We start from the raw sequence: 20,160 nt of genomic DNA, 5'->3' as shown, positions 1-20,160 counted from the left end.
CCACCTGAAGCCCCCAAATTGATGAGGTGGTGGGCGCAGTGAATTCGGCTGCCGAACACCATCGGGCTGGAGGGGGCTCTCCCGCAGCGCCATGTGAGACGGGCGGCTCGCTGGGGTGCGAATGTGAGCTGGCAGGTTGTGAATCCCCCAAACTGCCTTCATGCAGGTGGCACACACTGCCAGTGCACTGAGATAAGCACAGGGACGGAATGCTGCAGATGTTCCCTCGGCTCTCAACCCTGAACTGGCCACCCACGGGCTGACTGCGGCTGGCCAGGCACTGCAGGGCTGTGCAGCAGCCCTGTCCCTGAGGGCACATCTGGCAGCTGCCTGCCCTCAGGGACAGCGCTCAGCATGCCCCCTGCATCGGGAAATCCTGGATGCACTTAGCCAGCAAGACACTGGCACCATCCCACAAGCTCCTCTGGGATGCTGGGGGCCCCTAGCCAGCAAGGTCTGGCCTTGCCTTACCCCTCTGGTCCAGGGACAGGTCCCAGAAGATGCCATGAAGACCCCTGTGATGGTCTCAGGCAGCTCTCCGCAAAGGGCACGTGACTGAGGTCGTATACACATGGGGCTTGCCAGCCTCCAGGGAATGCTCTGGTGTGGACCCATACTGCAAGGAAGATGGGTGGGTGGTGACCACAGCAGATGGAAAGAGGTTTGCGGTGTCAGGAACTGAAGGCACCACACTTCACGGTGCCGCACAGACATGGCCACTCTGTTCTGGAGGGCCCTTGCACTGAACAGCAAGGGATTGCCATCTGCCCCAAGCTTGATTCTGCCGCCTGTCACAACCCACGGGCGTTCCCCTAGCTACTCACTTCACCTGGAAAGAGACGGAAAAAGTACACTCTCTTTTCCAATAGAGTAAGGGTCTTCTTGCAGGTAGTGATTTAGAGGTGATTTCTGGAGAAATTTGCTCTTGGGGTTGCCTTCACATTTTCTAGAGTCTATGGGGAATGTCTAGTACTAGTTTGGGGTTGTTTCCTGCTTCTTTTTTATCCTAGCAAAATCACAAAGTAAATATAGAAATAAATACAGATGTAAAAATATACAAATACATAGCGTCTAAAATTGCTTGCTTTGTTAGACGATTGCCTGAATGCCTGGGTGTGCAAAACCTGACCTGCTCTACTAAAGGACTGACGTTGTGCAAAACCTGACCTGCTCACTAAAGGAATGATGCTGTGCATTTTGTAAGAAAAAAAAAAAATTTGCCCACATGTTGATTGTTCAGTGCAGTTATGTAAGTGTTAGGGAAAACATATACCATCACGAACTTAAACAATCTTGTCTAAAAATTGTATTCTACACAGTTTGTTTTGCTCTTTTCTCCTGGGATGTTACTGTTTTGTAATTACTACTGGGTATAAACACATCTGAATTGCTAAAGCAATCATAATAATTAACAAAAATTGACAAGCCTATCTTAGCAATTAGAGCAAAAAACCAGGGTGGACATAGTATTTTTCCTTTGTGGATCAATTTCAAGTCTCAGAGCAAATGATGCATTTTTAAGTGTTTACTACAGACTGCTTTACTGGAATAGGTAGATACAAAAATAGATGAACATTTAAAAAAGCTATAGCTACTTGGCTGAAAATAGTTTTACTTCTTACTCAGATAGAAACTAGTAAGTGTGTCTGAGGAGAAATGGCTTATCTTTTCTTCTAGTTTCTGGGTGCTCATTAGAAGTATAATAACTAGTTCACTTTTTTTTTAGACACAGGAAAAATTCTTGCCTGTTTTATTCTGAATTAGGTCTTTCTTACATTCCTATCCCATAGAAAATCAAATTGTTTTTAAGTTTTCTCCTGAGTTTCTTGCTTTAAGGCTTTGAGAAAGGCAGTTTCCTCCCATCTTATGGTCAGCAGTGGCGTTCTTGGTGGGAACTGCAGCACATCCATCTCCTTAGGTCACAGTATCCGCACGGTACAAAGGGTGATATTTAAGGCCTATTTGAGCAAGGTAAATAAGTGCCACCATTAGGTACACATATAATCCTAAATTAGTGAAATAACTCAGTGTTAAAGTTACCTACCATGCTGACTCATGTCCCAAAGATTTTTGTACCTTTTTTCCTGTGAGAAGTCTGTGAACAAATTTTCTTTTAATTAAGCTATTACGTTCTCACAGAGCACTTTTTAACTTTCAATATGTCACTTACTGCATACACGTCTTCTAACCTTCCAAACCCACATCTTTGCCAGGCTGCCAATGTAAAATAAGGTTCTGGATCTTTCCCCGAAGCACTTCCTGAAATCTTTTTTTTCCTGTCATTATATAAAGTGCTATGGTGCTCTTTCTTTTAAGCTTGCCATCTGGATGTCATTCTTGATTTTGTCTCTTTTTAAATATGCATATTCAGGCTAGACCTGAAATGACGCAGCTTCTTTCTATGTAACGGTTCTAAAATCTGTACTTCTTTTTTCCAGCTGCTTCATCAGAACTTTGGTCATGTCTTCATCATCTCAAGTCTCAGTATTTCAAGTTTTTCCCCTCTGTTATGAAACCCTGCATTTTCTGCCTCCCTAGGGATATGCAAACTGGTGCTGCAAAATTTATTTTCCTGACTGCGTGGACCTCACAAAACCCCTTTTGAGTCACCTCAACCTGCCACCTCCTATCAGTCACAAGTTTCTCGTCTTCACCTTTTAGGCACTTCACCACTCAGTCTTTCCCAGGTTAGGTGATCTTGAAACCTGGAATGTGTTGCATCTTCATCTCCCTGTCTTTACTCACATGTATGCCCCTTGCTCCTGAAACCAAGGCTCATAGCAAGTGCTGCTCCTGCGGGAAGACAAGGTGCTGAGTCTCTGCCAGAGCGCAGGGTGCAGGCAGTAGATACTGGCACTGCCAGGGCTGGTGCTGCCCTGGCTGCCCTGGTGCCCTCCTCTGGAGGTTCCAGCTTCTGCCTCTTGACAGCATGGGGAGTACGAGACCATCATTTCCATGTATAAAATTACTATTACACATAGATGCTTGAGCACCCAAGGTTTTAGACTATAACACCTCTGTACTTGAGAACTTCTCTCTCTGCTTATGTTTATACAACAGAAAGAAAACAACTCTTACTGGGATCTTTGGGTGAAGTCATAAAACTACAAAAAAAAAAAAAAAAGAAGCTATTTATTAATTGCCATCCGTCTCTTGTTTTTTCTGTGATCACTACCTTGTGCTTTGCAAGAGTATCACTCTATTTATGAAACTGAATTTCATTGCCAAAAGTATCAAATGCAAAGAATTTCACAGTAATAGGTTCTTGCAATAGTCTTTTTTAATGTAATGGGTGATTGTGTTAGTTGGTTTAATCCTTTAACATATCAGTGCTGTTTAAAAAACCAAGATTTTCTTGTAGAATTCACAGATTGGATAACCATGCCAGTGAGAATAGCTATTTAAAAGGAAGCATAATGATACTGAAACCTAAAAAAATGTTAAGGGAAAATAAAGATGTTTGGTTTTCTGTGTATCTTTAAACCAAAAAATCAGATATCCTGTTGCAATAGTTTGTATAGATTAGTTCTTAAAACTCACTTGAAATCTGCTTTCCATGTCACTGGCATCCCTGACAGTGGAGTTTACTCGTCTCTATACTAATAGCCAACTATGAGATCATAACTGTATTTTTATTTAAAAACACCCAATACTTTATAAACTAGCAGGAGTTTCACTTCATCGTAGTCTGTACTTTTACTTTTTCTTAAGCTAGAGGACATAATTAAGGATTAGGAGAAGACTTGTCCTGCTGGCTGAATGCTCCCACAGGTTCCTGCTCCTGACAGTGCCCAGTAAGTGATTCACAGGCGAGAGCACCAGAACCAGGACACGTGGGAAGTGACCCGTTTCTCACAGCCAACCCGCCTTCAGGCTCCCAGAGTTTTAGAAACTTCCCAAATCAAAACAGTGTCCCTGACCACGGTGCTTAGTAGCTGCTTTATGCTCTCTGACTTTGTCTAAGCTTTTGTCGCTTGGGTGCAGTTTTCTTTTCCACAGCCCCGTGTGGCAGTGACTTCCACAGCTCCATGTCTGTGTCTGCGGAAAACAGCATGGCTTTTTGTTCATTTGAACTTGTATCTTCAGACTATCACTGGGCGTCCCTCAGTTCTCCTATTTTGAGACTTTCTCTGCTCAACTCCTCTGTGCAGCATAGAGCGTTACAGACCTCCCACTCACTTATCTCCTTTGCGAACTGGAAAGGCTTCGGTTTGTTTCCTGTGTGCCGAACGCTCTTCCCTCCAGTGAGACAGAATGGGTGTTGAAAGGTGTTATTCATTATGTTGATTTGGGGTTTATAGTTTTGCTTTTTTAAATTTAATTGTAAAGTTTTTGCAAGAATTACAAAGTTCAGCATGACAAATTAGGAAACGGTGGAATGAAGATTACGGGTACATGGCTGATTTATCCCCGTGTGTATACATGGTATCACGTTAGTTCTTAATTAGCTCCACAATAGGTTATCGCACTGTGGACCCCTGTTCGCCGCAGTACTGCCCAGCCGGGTCTGCGGCAGGGCGGTGGGTCCTGTGTGGGGACCCTCACCTGGCCCAGCGCCGAGCCGGAATGCATGCTGCTTGTGGGAACTCTGTGTTTCTTGGGCAAATAAGCAGCAGGCTGCCCAGATTGCTGTCCCTGCCTCCCCACATGGCTCCAGGGCTGTGCTGGGCAGGTCCCTTCAACAAAGCTTGCATACTGCTGCTGGTTTTGTTATTTTCTAGGTAGGAGGAATGTCTCTACGTTACAGACTTGTCGTGTGACTCTGCCATTCAGGAACGTGGTAGCAACCAGTGGTCGTTCCATGCTGGCAAAAGGCTGTGTGTATGTCTGCATACACGTATGTAGAATTATTCCTACGTGATTCTGTGGTTATGCATCTTTTCAACAAGGGAGAGGGAGAGAAGAAGGAATTACCTGAAAGTAACTCTACAAGCAGAAAGTTCTGCTTGTCATAGGTGCAGTGGCCACCTGTCTCACACTTCGGGTGCCCAGAAGCACAGCGGGCAGCAGGTGATTAGGGTCAGCCCTGCGAGCAGCCAGCCCGTGGCCAGGGCAGCAGCGGTTTGAAGGACCAAGGGGGGTTCAGACGCGTGGGGCCGTTGCACCCAGCACCGGGGGACACTCGGGGCACGGTGGCCTTGCTCTGCATGGCCTGAAGGAGCGGGGAGCCCCTCCGCAAGCATAGCCCCGGGAGGGCCCATGAAGAGCAGGCAAGGGCTGAAGCCTTCGGCACTGTTTTCCCCCGTTCCCGCCGGGCAAACCCATGCCCGGCAGAGCGATGCTTTGGCTTTAAACCCGCTGTGCCTCGGTGCACCCTCCCGTGGGTGTGCAGGGGGCTGATGAACGCTGGCGGGCACTCGGGCGGCGGAGGGCCCGGGACAGCCCCCGCACCGTTCGTCATCACTTCGGTAGCGCCGTTTGGCGGGAGAGCGCAGGGGAAAGGGCCGGCCCAGGGGCTGCCCCAACCCGCCCGTTACAAACAAAGGGCTGTGGTGCCGAGAAGCGGGACCCCGCTGCCGCCTCCCGCCCGGCGCCCTGCCCGCTGCCCTCAGTACGGCCGGGCCGGGCCGCGCCGCGCTGCCCTCTGAAGTGGCGGGGCGGGGCGGACAGGCTCCGCCCTACATTAGCATACGGCCGGGCCGGCCCCGCCCCTGGCGGCCATTTGTAGCCGCGGCGCCCTGGCTGCGGGGGCGGGCGCTCCCTCCCTCCTGCACCGCGCGGCGGGGCGCTGCCGGCGGCGCTACTCGGCGGAGCGTAGGGGCGGCGGGGCCTGCGGCTGCTCACCCAGAGGGAGCGGGCGGAGAGGGGCGGCGGCGGCGGAGATCGAGGACCCGGACCCGTTCCTGGACACGGCGGCGCTGCCGCGATCGGCTCTGCTCGGCTCGGCTCCCCCATGGCCGCGGGCTGCAGGGACGGCCCGGGGCAGGAGAAGTACCGGCTGGTGGTGGTGGGCGGCGGCGGCGTGGGCAAGTCGGCGCTCACCATCCAGTTCATCCAGGTGAGGGGCCGCGGCGCCTGGGGGGGGTGGGGGGGCAGCCGCTCCGCCCGGCCGGGGCCTGGGCGCTGCCCGGCGCGCAGCGCGGGGGGGGGTCGGGGCCGGCGCGGCGGGCGGCAGCTCCCGGAGGCGGCGGGGCTCGCCGGGCAGGGGAGCGGGGCAGCGGCGTGACCTTGAGGGGCCCGGGGCGGCGGTCGGGGCGCGGCGCGAACCCCCCGGGAAGGTTCTGGAGGGCGGGAAGCGGCGGCCGCCGCCCCCGGGCCCCTCAGCCGGGGCCCTGCGCCGCGCGGCTCTGGCGGCCGGCGCCGCCGGGGCGGGGTTGCGGAGCGCCGGGGCCGCGAGCGGGCGGCCGGGGGCGCCGAGGCACTGGGACCGGCGGCCTCCCGGTTCCGCGGGCGGGTCCGGCCCCGCGCTCCGCCCGGGAAGCGGCAGTGGCGGCGGGCGGCCCCGTAATAGCCGCCCCGGGGCCGAGCCGGCGGCGCAGCGCGGGGCCGGGGCTGCCGCGGCTCTGAGGGGAGAGGGGCAGGCGGCTGGGCAGGGGCTGGCCGGGCCCGCCGCGCCCTCGGCTCCGGCTGTCGGTGCTCCAGCTCCGAGGCCGTGGAAGTTCTTCCCTGCTGGCTTTCCGCAAAGCCCGTGTCGGGGCAGGCACATGTGGGCGCACACGTACGTGCAGGCAGCGCGCAGCGGCCCGTCAGGCGCCCCCCGCGCCGCCCGCCCTGGCCCCTCCGGTGACTTTCCCCTCCCGCCCTGTTGCTTCGAGCGTTCCTGCCGGCGCTGTGGGAGCCTTGGCCATCCACTGCCTGTCCGTGGTAGAAGGAGGAGACAACTCGTGGCCTTCCGCTTGCTGGTGCTGCCGACTCCAAATCGGGAGAGAGCGGCTGGTTTGCTGGGGCTCCGGTTCTGCCGGGGAGAGGCCAGGGTGAGAGCTCTGCCTGACCTGCCCCTGCTGTGCTGGCGGAGATGATGCTCTCAGGCTGTTAGAACAGGTGATCTGATAGCAAATGGGCTGTTTCTTCACTTCAGATGTTCTTAGCTAACACTCACATCCATGTGTTCCTTAGCTGCAGTATTCTGTTGAGAATTTAAGCTCTGCAGCATGGAGTGAGTAACAACATAGAAGATGATGCTTTCAGATTCTGGCTAAGGACTGGATAACCGAGTGCTTGGAAGATCCAGTATCGTACAGGACATTGTGACACTCGAGAATTAGTTCTTTATAAATTAGCTTGAGCAGGGCATTTGAGATGGGACAGAAATACGTGTGGTACAGGTGCCTTGTTTGTGGGGCGTGTAGGTGGCTGGCCAGATGCGAACAAGATCCTGACTCACTGGCCTGTTTGAAGGTGATGGGGCTAGAATAACTGCAATCCTCTCAGTGTGTCGATTGAATTCCTCATTGCTTGTATACAGAAATAATTGCTGTGGTTGGCTGAAGTTGGCTTACAGTGTCATTCACTCAAACACAGTACTGCTGCTTTAGATGGCATTGCCCGTGTCTTTTTGTGGGCATCTAAACTGGTTGTGACACTGGCATGTGCATCTGGACATGGCTTCGGTTCTGAGATGCTTCTGTCTTGGGAGATGTTGCTGAATGGATTATTGGAGTCCCTGGTGATGTTACAGGCTTTTGGATAATTTTAACATCACAAGAAAAACCCCAACAGAGCTGTAATTTTTATTAAAGATACAAGGAGGGGAAAACAAAAAAGTGAAGTTCATGCTTGATGACTTGGTACATCCATTTATTTTAATAGCAGTAAGGTTCTGCCAAGTACTGGATAACCGAAGTATTTGAGTGCTGGTAGAAATTAGTTCTTTAAACTAAAAGCTTGAGTTACATCCCTATAGAAGTAAAAGTTTTGGCTCAAGTGCTGTGACTAATGCCTGTCTTCCAGCAGATACCTGCAAAAGAGGAACCTGTGTCTGCTTTGTCACGTATAAGGATCTCTTCCAATTACTAGCAGAAAAAGAAATAGTTCATTGTGAAAGAGTGTTGAGGGAACAGCACTGTCGTGTTAAGCTGACATGTTGAGGGTGAATTTTTCAAAACAGCTTATTGTCACTTTGCATTAAGTTATCTACAGCTTTTTGCCCTCTCAGCTGCTTTATCTTGAGGTGAAATCTTGCTATCACAAAGTGATGTTTAGCAGAAAATTCAACCTTCTAAAAAAAAAAATATGAAAAATAGCTGGGAAATAAAGACCTTCTGAGAAGAACCTTGGGTCCTGTAGAAAAGAGGTATTTTTTTTGTATTCGTTTCCATGCTTGCTGTGCAGTTACAGACAATAGGAGAGGAGGCTTGGTCTGTTATTTATATATCACAGTATCTTCCTGAGCTTTTAAAGCTGTGATGTTATCAAGTGTGTGTGATGCCATGCAACCATTTGTGTAGTTTCTGTACAGCAAGTGTATTGCTAAATACGTTGTATTTATCTTAAGACTGCATAGGAACTGCTCCAGATTGTTTTAAAATTGATTACAAGCAAGTCACATGCTTCATTTTTGGAATTTCTTAGGATTAAGTGACAAGCTTGTAGTTGCTTCCACTAAAACATGGATCAGTACTAACTCTTGCCACATGACAAATATTGATGTCAGTGAAGGATTTCCGTTCTCTTTTTGCTTCTTTATTGCTTGTGATGAAAATGTGGCTGTTGCCAACTCGGTTTTGAAGCTTGGAAAGGAAAGCTTATTCTTACTGATACTTGCAAACATTTGCACGCTTGGTCTTGCTTTCCTTTAATCCTCTCTTTAGTTTTCAGTGAATCAGTACTCAAGTACAGTTATTCTTGCTTTTCCTTCAGTGCTGCTGATTATTTTCCAGTAAACAAGACTGTTGTGATAGGATATTATGGGGAAGCATGTGCTGTGATTTCTGTTCTGTCTTTGAAAGATGAAGAGGGATTCATATTTGAAAATGGGAAGACTCTTCCTTCATTTCAGATGAAATAAATGCAAACATGAGGAACTGAGGATGTAAGAAGAACCAGTTTGTCTTCTTTCTTTTGCCAGCTTTCTGGGATTTGTGCACAGCGCATCCTTTCCAGCCTTGTTTAGGTGTTGGTGGGGAAACGGAGAGCATTCATTCTTACAAGAGTAGTCGTGGATGAGATTGGACTTGTTATGGTAGTGATCAGCACGTAAAGCGCTCCTGTGCGTGCTGTGCTGTGTGCCGGAGTATCAGTTCCTGAAGATTGTTGTGCCACAATCTGAGCTGAAACAACAATGTTTTTGTAAGGAAGCTGAGTGAGCAAACTTCTGTCATACAATGAAAGCTCTTTCACAGACTGGATCCAGCATCGTTGTGCTAAATTAGCGCGGTGCAGTAGGAATGGTACATGAGATGTAACTGGTCACTTGTGTAAGATTGCTTGTGATCTTGGGTTCACCTTTTAGAAGTTCACCTAACAACTTGGAGAAACTTCAGAGTACGAATTAGCAGATCAAAGCTTTCAGTGGTTGGATGATTGGTGTATTCCTCAAAATTCTTCCTCTGGGGAGATAAACACAGCTCAATACTGCTTTTGGTGGGCCAGGATTTCATCCTGGAAATATAATATAATTTCCTTTAAATCAGGATATGATAAATGAACTTACTGCTGTTGAGAGGGTGCACTGTTAAGACAGGAAGTGAAGACATTCTGATTGCAGAGGGGAGTTGATGAGATCCGTTGCAGCTAGAAACTTTAGGAAAGCAGCCGTGAATGGTAGTTCAGCATTACACCACGGTATTTTGTAAAACTCTAAGTGACAGAACTGAGCGTGCCTGCTCTTATTTAAGACATACACGAATAATCCATCATGCTCACATCCCAAGAGGCAGAAAACTTCTAAAATGCATTGCAGCCAGTTAACTGGCCTCTTAGCAGGCTGAGGTATTTGGGAGTATGAGCTGTGCAGAGCACACAGCTGTTGCCACAATAGCTTTTCTCCAGCTGTCATGCAGAGGTCTGTCACAAAATACCCCACATTCCCTTCTAACTCAGCCCTTTGTAATATTCAGGTTTCCTTGCTCAAAGGGAGTACAGCCTAGCAAATACCTAATCACCCTCTGCAGTTTTTTGTACCCTGCAGTTGCCATTTACTTCATGCTTTTTTTTTTAATTAAACTGAACAACGTATAGCTAGTTTTAGCAGTATACAGCAAGAAAGCAACTAAAGTTTTATTTTTTCAAATCTGCACTGCAAAATAGTGGATGTGTTTGATCAGAATTGTTAAAATTTGTCATACTGTTTTTCCTTTTCGTAAAGCTATAGTGCTGCTTTTGTGACAATGACAGGTGTATTTTTGCATACTGAGTAGACTTTGGTGACTTACAAGAATGTTTCAGTTAATAAATGTCACTAGAACCTGAGATGGTATTGACTGGATGTAACTCAGTGTGGCTGAGTCGAGCTTAGTTTGTCAATCAGCTTCATGTTAACTATGGTAATGCATGTGCATGTCTGAAACTGATAAAACAATCTAATATAAAATGTATCTAGGGGTTTAGTGTTTGGCATTTTTTTCCTAGTTTACTGATTTCGTGCTGTGTTTACAAGCTTAATTCTTACTGCCAAATTTGTAAGATAAAATATTTTCCCTACTGCTCTTAAAATCTCAGTAACAATTTCTGATTGGAGCTGAGCTTACTGTTCTGCTAACTAGTAAATAAAATGAGTTGGATGTAGATTTGTTGACTTGTTGATGCTTTAATGTTAATATCAGACACTAGTCTGAAAGCAAGCATATATAGCTTGAAGATGGGTGGTGAGCAGCTGTTCATACTTTTTTTTTCCCCTTTTTCCTTTTCCAAGCTGCTACTTTCACGAGACTGTTAGTTCTCATTAACTAGCAATAAAGCTAAAGGTGGGTTATCTCAAAGTACCTTTTATCTCTGATATAGCTGTTGGGCAAGAAAATAGCTTGTTCGGAATTTTATGGTAAAGCCCTAAAACAGTAGTAAAGCAGATTGAAAAGCAACAACTGAAAAGGCAGCTGGTGTTTGAGCTGGCATGCTGGATGTTTGACAGACCCTGATGTCTTAAGTGTACCACTTTTGTATGCTAGACTTGTGGAGTGTGCAAATCCCTCTGCAGTTCCTAGGTATTCTGACTAACCGTTGCTGACCGTCGGAAAAATGTTCTTCAAGTAGGCGCATAAGAAAAATCAAAGGAATAAAATGCCATGAATTCCAGGCTGCAGATTCATGCAGGGCTACGCTGGGACTGGTATGCTTACATTTTGATAAAGCGTGGGGCCTTCTTACGGCAAGTAGTACAGCGTAACGCAAGGTGACAAAAAACTGTTTAAGAGAGTGAGCAACTGATGGTTGGCATCTGTTGAGGTTAAAGGTGGGAAATAAAAATCCTAACCAGAGCAAAACAGTTGTGATACAGTCACCTGGAATAGTAAGTGCTGCTTGTTGCACTTCTTGTAAAACTTGAACTGCTCGGTTCCTTGCTTCCTAGAGCACTGCTACCAAACAAAAGGTTTGTCTTGCTCTGTTACTTTTAATTCTACAGCCTGGGAAATGTAGCAGATGACTTCAGGCTTAACTTGCAGGCAAGAAGGAAGCATTGGTTTGCATGTCGGTGTTGTGGTATACCTGGCGATGGTGTACTGCAGTGTACCTTAGCCAGCAGGGATGCTGTGTATTACTGTGTGTATACAGGGTAGAACTGAGCTGGGTTCAAAAACCAGCATAGATTTGGACTGGTGCTTAAATTGTGAGATACTCCTCATTCTGGTTTTGAAGAATGTACGGTCCCTTCCCAAAGTGAGATTTCTTTGGGATAATTTTAAACCATACTGTAGTCGGAAAGCACCTTTCTGTGTGTTAACTTGTAGCAGCAGTTGCTTATATAGCAAGTAAATATTGACGTACCTTTTGGTTATCAGGTTGACTTCTGCTGCCACTTGCACAAGGAGTACTGGCACAGCTTCCCGGATTACTGGCCGGCGTGCCCTATGCACTCTTGGGGATGAATAGGAGCCGCTGGCCCGTAGCCCTGTTCCTCCTTCCCATGCTAGAGGGAAGGGCTTCTGCTTCTGGCTTCGGCTGAAGCTCTGATTTCCAGTATTCAGTAGTGGTGGTAGAGCGTGGCTCTTATAAGTAGAGCCCTTGTGTTCAGAGAATTTTGAAGAACATGAATGGCTCATGTTTGTATACATCATGCAACCTGTCTGCATTTGCCAAAAGCATTACCGGCACTGAAAATGTTGTGACTGAGCTCCTTGATGCACCTGAAGATAAATACCAGTTTCATGAAGTGAAATTTAGCAGTCTTCTGGCTAGCTGGTAGGAGGCTGGGTTTTTTGCAGACCTTCCGAAATTGGTCGCTCTTTAGGTCTAGGCTGGTATGACACAAGCAGAAGACTTGTCCGTTGGTTCTGATGATTCAGGTGGCTTACCTGCCCTGGTTTGCTAGTCTTGTTTTCAACTGTGGCCATAAACACTGTTAAAGGAAAAAGTAACATCCAGGTAAAGGCAGCACTTATATACTGTAATTATAAATGTGTTCTATTTCAGGAAGTTAAATCAGAATTAAAACTGAAATCAAGCCTGTAATTGCCTTTTTTTTTTAACTCTTCCCTGTTGCTTTGCATATAACATGTCCAAAGATGTTTGTCTTGGTTGATCAAAGTTCCATCCAGACTTTTATCAGAAGGCATAGAGTGAATGGTATTTTTGAATTGAAAAGCTATATTGTAAATAATACTGGTAGGCGATGTTTGCGTGGCGAATGGTTTGCCTTGCAAAGTTGCTGGAGGTTTGTTTTGAAATGTTGACAGATAGTAGTGGTAGCCTGTTACTACAGTTACAGAGTTGAGTTGGATCCTAGGTGAACTATTTCAGAGTAGTGAGTGAAACCCTTCTTATTTGTCTTGAACTGTATCTCTCTTAGTAAAGAATGAGATGCCCTGTGATTGTGAACAACTTTTTTTTTTTTTTTTTTGCTTGGCTCTTTCGCCTTCTGCTATTTGCCATTGTTATGTTCTGTCTTGTGGCTTAAGTGTGGCTGCAGCTTGGGTCTGGGATAGCCTGTAATGTGCTCGTGGGAACAGGTAACACAAAAGAAAATACTTCTTTCCAGTCTTTCTTTCCTTTCTTTATAACTTAATTACTTGAAGTAGGTGGCAGACAAAAAGGATGTTTACTTAATCTTTGCCTTTTCTTACTTAATCTCCGATGATGACACACAATGCATATACTTAAGCTGGTCACATCCCAATGTGTAAACTGCCTGATAAGCAGCACTGCCTCTAGGTGGAACTTCCATGAGGTTAAAATTACTTCCTTTTTTAAAAAAAATATATAGATTGATTGCTTTTTATTAGGCTCCTTTTATGAGGGCTGGCTGGAATGCTGGGCATGGGTTCTTCATGGTTAAGTTGAACAAAGTCATGTATTGAAGTGCTTGATCTTGCGACTTAAAAGGGCATTGTTTGCAAGGCTGCCTGTCCTCAAAGCGAGGTCAGGGATCCTTATCTGCTGCTGGAAAGGGAAAGGTTGGAGAACTTGCTCTTTAGCTGTCCTAAGGTATATGCTGAACCTCCAGCCTGAGCGGGATGGGGTTAGGAAGACTGTAGTGCACATCTCTGGTTGTGTGGGGAAGTGCTGAAAGCTCTGCTTACAGGTGGAGATCCTGTTGGATGGGTAAGTTCTGTGGTGAATTTTTGTGGAGTACAGATGTGCTCACACAAAAGCTCACAACAGACTGTAGAGGAGAAGGCGTCTGGAACGCTTCCCAAAACCAGGATGGAAAGTGAGGGCTCTGTCCGTGACTGAGGACTGTGCTGAAGCTGTCGCAGGTTGGAGCAGCATGCTAGTGCTGCTGGAGAAACAGAAGAGCCTTGAATGTGAAGGCTGGTTGTTGGTTTGTTTCCTTTTCAGAAGGGACAACCGGTGAGGAGGCACAAGGCTAGGAAAAGGTTTTGATTCTTTTAAGCCTGAAGAAACAGGGCTTTGCTGTAACGGAAGGTTTAATTTGATAAGCTAGTACTACCAGTAAGGAAAAATGCTCAGCAGTCCCCAAGCTGCCACAGCAGTTTACTGCTGTGGCTGTTTACTCCATCTAGTTCACTGAAACTCCACAAGTGATCAGAGTTAAAAATAACCAGAGAATGTTTTTACCCGGGATCGGTTACTCTGTCTGGTTTGCCGTGCAGCTCTGCAAACAGCTTCATCTGGCAGTCGTGCTTGTTTAACCAGACCTGTACCAGCTTCTCAGCTGCGTCCAGAAAGTGAACTGTAGTTTCTGGTGAATCTAGATAGCAGTGAGTTCAGATGGTAGGAATGTATGCAGAAGGGCACTATTAAAGATAGCATGAAGTACTAGCTGCTAGGACCAGTGTGCATTAATAATTAACTAGATGTTGGCACTGACACATAAAAGTGCTACAGTTCAAGCAAAAAAACCCAAAAAGTAACACTAATAACCAAAGTATTTCACAAATATCTTTATGCAGAAGACCTATGAGAAGCTTTATTTCTCGGCAGATTAACCATAGGTACACATATTCATAACTATCGTGTGTGTCAATTCCCTTGGGTCTTTTAAGCCAGAAAATAAACTTGTGCTTCTGTACAACTTAAAATCAAATTATTTGTTTGTTCTGAGTATTCCATAACTCTAGTGATATAATGTTAAGTCATTAGTTACATTTGCTAGAAAAAGGAGAAATTCTAAAATGACTGCAGTTACCGTTTTGAGTTTTTCTGACAAAGCTAACTTGCTCAGCTCATATCACAGAGCATCTTCAGCATTCCTCACTTAAGCAGATATAAATCTATAAACCTGCAAGCACATCTGAATATTTTGCTGCTTATGTGGCAAGTAGACCATGAAATGGTATGATGCCAGTGGTAAATCTGCATGGAAAATCCGGCATCCTTGGGTAAGAAAGAGATCTGCTAAATTTCTTCTGTTATTAGACTTAACTCTGTGTAAGGAAAGTAAGTGGGATTGCAGTAATATGTACTGCTTGAGGTAGACTGTTGCTAAACTGTGTACTCCTAATAGTTTTCCTGTGTTCCTCTCTTTTTATGAAGGTCCTTTATAATCATGTGTAAAAAGTGGTTGTTGATAATATACTTGTGTATGTGCTACTAACTCTACTACTTGAGAGAAAGACCCTGTTAAAAAACGTTTACAATGTTTTCTTCTACTAGCTCACACTAAGAGGTTTTCATTAGCAAAACCTAATAAAGTAAGTAATAGTGATGTATTTAAAGGGATTGTGGCTTTGTACTACCCAGCATTATAATGAACTCAAGTATGAGTGTATTTTAACTGTCTTGCAATTCCGGTTGCTGCTTAGGATTTTTTCTTAGGAGTTTGTCTTTGAAGTCCTCCAGAAACATGCTATCCTTGCCCTTGCATCTTATTCTCCTGCCTCGCCCCAGACAATGTTAATCTGAATCTTGACTAGATGTCCTGACTGAGATTTCAAAGATGCAAATATGCATGCTGTATCATATTGATTTCCCATCTTTGAGTTTCCTTTAACTGGTGTTCCTCCTTCCTGTGAACGGGGTTCTCGCCCTGCTGGGAGTCCTCAACTTGAGATCCAGCTTTGGGGTCTCCAAGTATCATGGGTGGAGCAGATATCCTCCTGAACTCGGCAGCTCTCCCACAGTGCTGCAGGCAATTCTGAAAACTTTGTTGGTAGATTGTGTGCCATGATAAACAATTTCCAGACCCTCAAGTTTCAAAGTAAACATGTGAGGCCAAAATTGTTCTTAGCATCTGAGCAAGGTAAAAAACTCTTGAGTTAAACCAAATGTGTCTTGCCTTACTGTCTGAGGGTATTTAAATGAGAAGTTTTAAACTGGAGATGTCTTTCTTCTGTCTCTGTAGAGGTAAGGTGTGTGATGGGGTGTGTTGATCTGGGTGCTGTTTTTTGTTTCTAGAAGTAAAGTGTTCTGCCTGTGGCATCCAGTGGATGGACCACTTTAAAAGCAGCAAGGCAGGATATTCAATGCTGGCTCTGAACAGGCTGTCACCAACCGACAGTGCTGTTGACAGCTTAGCTTTGGGTCAGATGCTTGTGCTTCTAGCTCTTTCACAGCCAGAAGCCTCTTCCCATAAACAAAGGGAAAGTGTGTACTAAACTGCTGTACAATCTTGTGTGTTGTTTAACTGCTTCTCTGGCTTTTGTAGGATATTATTTTATGTTGTACAGGTAATACTAGCAAGCGCTGAGGTACAGAAAAACCTTAAAGCTCTCATCTTGTTTGATTGCTGCAATAACTGAATGTTTAAGCTGTATGCCGTACCTGGATAACGGGAGGATTAATCATCTGGAGGCACTGCAGAATCATCCAAGGAAACATCAGAAGGGAATTGGGTTGCTCACTGTAACTTCCCGAGCATGATTGTAGCTCTAAATGTTACATGAAAACAGGTCTTCAGCAGTAAAGATAATTTAAGATGCTTCTGCTTCTAGCAGTTACGCTGCTCATAACTTGCTCAGTTAAATCGCTTCAGCCATAGGGGATGATGCTGTAAAAAGGATCACAAAGCCCCAAGTAAAAATCTCTGTAGCTGATGTGGACCAACACAGTGATGCTGAGAGCTGTGTGCAGGCAGAGGGAGGGGAGGAGGGGTGGTATGGGCAGCAGCTTCTGCAGCAGGTTAACCACTGAAGATGACATGTGTACAGCTGTGCAAAGCCTGGGGCAGCAGGGGGGAAGCTGACCTGTTCCAGCTCTGCTCAAGGTGGAGAATGAGACTTCAGAGTGGTTGCTTTTACCATGTAGAGCAAACACAAGAAGAGTTGCAAAATGCCTCCTGTGTGTAATAGTGATGAGCAAGTCCAGTTGAACACCCTCTTACCAGACAGCAGAATTCTCTGACTTCAGACCAGCTAACGGAGCAAGAGGTTTGATTTCTTTCAGGTTCAGCTGGAAATGTCAAGGCAGCTCTGAGACTTCAGGTTATTGTGGTCTTCTGACTGGTCTAGCTACAGTAGGTGTTGTGCATCTCTGAGACTGCTGAGGCTGAAAGTTAGTTTGCTGCCTGTCAGTGGGTTAGCTCTTTGATCATCTTAGGTAGCTACTAGTTCTGAGAGCATCGCTTTGTGTGAGGAAACATTCTTAAACTTTTAACAAGGCTATTTAAAATCTGGAAAACTTCTGAATACCTGTGTCTGTGGCATGAATCTAACTATAGAAAACTTATTGTCTCCTACAGAGTTTGTGCTTTGTTTCTGTCTTGCTGGAAAGGTACGCTCAAATGTATTGATGCATACTTCTCAACTTCTTTGAATTTAAAAAAAGTCACTTCAAAGCTCAGCTTTTGAAGTGAAGAAACTTTTTCCTTTTGCTATCTAGAAGTTTTTGCACCCATGCAAATAGATAGAGTGTGTATCAGGTAACCAAAGGGTTTGATATTTTCTTTATCTGTGCAACTGATTTTTAGTCTTGTATAGTCTACAAAGGATGAAATTCACTAATATTTGTAAATTTGAAAATACCCAGTATCTGTGTTGGTGGGACTGTTTGGGAAAATAGCCTTAGATCGGAAGTAGAAGGCTTCCTTGTCCTAATATTATCTGCCTTCTTCCAAGTAAGTTACATTCCACACATTTTTAATAGTGGCTTCCCCTCCTCCATGGCTGCTTTGACTTGCTTTGTGGGAGGACTTGAATATTTCGACTGACACATGAGAAATCTTCTCCCCCAAAAAAGAAACCGATAATAGAATTGTTCTCTTTGAGCAGAATTTGAAAATAATCTGATCGATGCTGACTGGGTATCTGTTCAGTGGAACTCTGGCTGGGGCTTTTAAAATCCCACAGAGTTAGGGATTTTGCTCCAGGTCTAAGAGTTTGGGATTTTTCTAGTTTAAGAGCTAAAATTGCACCTTGAAATTCTGTATTCTGTGCATTTCTTCAATTTACAAATATTCTGAAGAAAATAAACAAAAGCCCTGCATCTCTTGATGTGATCTCCTGAAAAGGTGCTGGCTGCCTCCCTGCGTGAGGCAAGGTGGTGATCTGGAAGAATTTGTTTCAGGGTGGTTGCAGAAGATGAATGATTTAAGCTGGAGCTGCTTGCTTCAGACTAGATAATTGAGGCTGAGTTTTTCTAGCAGCTGAACAGTTTGTTAAACTTAAGTTTCCTGCAGTACATGTAGTTCAGCTAGCTGTTTTGTATGTGAGTGCTTCCATGTCAGTTGAGTAGCCTGAGATTTTTTTTTAATTTTTAAGTGTCTCAGCTTTTCCCCAGTGCTGGTAGCTGTTACGAGATGCTGCTGTGATTGCCTAATGCTATTCAGCTAGGTATTTATCTTTTTCCAGCTTCTTCCTCAAATGGATTATGATACCTCTGGTCTCTCCTAAATCTAGAAAAATACATGAAGCGTAGTTGGTAGAAGGGACCTGCATTACTTGATTCTCCTGGGCAAAACCCTGCGTGTGCTAATTCTGTTAGTGCTGACTGAACACCTCTGCGTTGGAGCACAGGCTTGTTGTCAGCTTCCACACTAGTGCTCTGGAGTGTGCACTGTTGCAAACCAGCGGCTGCTTGCTCTTCTAGCAGTGATTCATAGGAAGATATCCCTAGACTTGTTTTTATGTCTTACCTTCAGGGTCTGGCAATCATTTCCTAAACTTGAAGCATGTAGGCTGTTGGTGCCAAAGCATTTTTGAAGAATGCTTTGTTGTAACTCTGCTTGCTTTCTGATTAAAAAAAAAAAACCAACCCCAAAACAAACAACAAAAAAACCCCAACCCCCAAAACCAAAAAATCAAAACCAACAATGTGCTAGTGTGGTCTTGATTCTGTTCAACAAGTTTGTAATACATAGGGCCCATCTGATCGGTTCTGAGTGCCGGTCATTATGAAAGGTTGCTTTCAACACATGCACAGGAAATGAGTCTGGAGGACTTACCATTTAAATTAAACCACTTTCTAACGCTGGAAGAAAGCTCAAAAGAGAAACAACTTTAATTGGTAGTATCCAGCCTGTGTTTGTAAATAATACTAGCTTTGCTGCGTGTTAAAAGCTGGCTGAGCTGTGTGGTGGTAACGCTGTGTTCAGGGGTACATTCACACTTCGCTAGGTACGAATTAACCAGCGAGAAGTTACGGTGATCTGAGCTGTCTGGAGGCTTCACCTATGATTACTGGAAAACTGAGTAACACTGAATAGTCCATTATTCTAAGTATGATGAGGTTGAAGAACCTGTTTCTAATCTATAAAAATGAGAGAAACTAATGTGCTTTCCTGTGGTTTCGGTGCAGAACGCTGGCTGCCTGTGCATTCCACACTCTGTTTTCTCTTCACTGAATGCCTTTACCACAAGATCACTACTCGCTAGAATATGGGAGCGGAAATAGCAGTAGGTTGTTTTTTTTTTAAAAAAAAAACCAACAAAAAAACCCCTCTGATCAAACACCGTGCACTCTGAAACCTTCTTCTGAAAGCAAACAAATTGAAGGTCTCTGCACACTGCTCACACATTTTGAGATGGCATTTGCTGCACTGCTACCTCTTTATATCTTTAAACAAAATGTTTGCATAAGTTCTTTGCTCAAGAAAGCAATGAAATAATGATGTTCTCTACTTATAATTATACTTCAGTGTGTGTGCCTGTCAGACCAGGGAAGAATACTGCACATTAGAGTTTGAATTTAGGGATTGCTATATAGGTGATTTTCTTGATGAAAATGAGTGCTTTTAGGTGACAGAGTTCTTTCCTTTAGGACGAGATGTTTTAAGCTGTCTTCCCTACTAGATGTATGATAAAGCCACTTTTTCAAGTGCTGCTAACCTTGTTACAGTACTAGAAGGCTGTGGCATGCAATGGATTTGCACTGCTGTACATGTTTTGAGTTGAGCTCAGGTAACTTACGCAGCTGCTCAGACTTCTATCAATGTGAACTTGCTTGGAGAGAGAACTTGAATTTGTTTTTTTTCTGGTGTTTGTGTGTGGGGATTTCATAAGTGTTCTATCTCATGCTGCAGAAACTCCTAGGTTGCCTTCTTGCACCTTGCGTGGGATAGCTAATTCTTCTGGGGCTCTACCTTCTGCACAATAGTGTTAGCTGCTGCTTGGATTATGGCCTCAAGAAATGAGGCGAGGAAGGGATGGATTGCTCGGGAGGGGTCCAAAAGGTAACTAAGAGCAGCAAGATTACATTTCAGGAGTAATGGCTTTCCCTTCTGGAAAATCT

General features: G+C 45.3%; 1 protein-coding gene across 2 annotated transcripts in view; it reads left to right on the top strand.

Annotated features, from left to right (window-relative positions):
• Positions 1–5,676: 5,676 nt before the first annotated feature.
• The window catches only part of RRAS2 (RAS related 2), a 45,971-nt gene continuing 31,487 nt past the window's right edge, over positions 5,677–20,160 (top strand). Inside the window, exon 1 of one of the 2 annotated variants that reach the window (XM_055722199.1) lies at positions 5,677–5,998. In XM_055722199.1, coding sequence (XP_055578174.1) covers positions 5,894–5,998 — 105 coding nt within the window. In that variant the 5' untranslated portion in view covers positions 5,677–5,893. Of the gene's footprint in view, positions 5,999–6,528; positions 6,915–20,160 lie in introns of those variants that run through there. The other variant, XM_027810411.2, reaches the window with a different exon arrangement.

Source organism: Falco cherrug, chromosome 10 (assembly GCF_023634085.1).
Source record: "Falco cherrug isolate bFalChe1 chromosome 10, bFalChe1.pri, whole genome shotgun sequence".
In the NCBI taxonomy this organism is placed as follows: Eukaryota; Metazoa; Chordata; class Aves; order Falconiformes; family Falconidae; genus Falco; species Falco cherrug.
The sequence above is the reverse complement of the archived record's forward strand: the minus strand, read 5'-3'. Positions and strand labels throughout refer to the sequence as shown.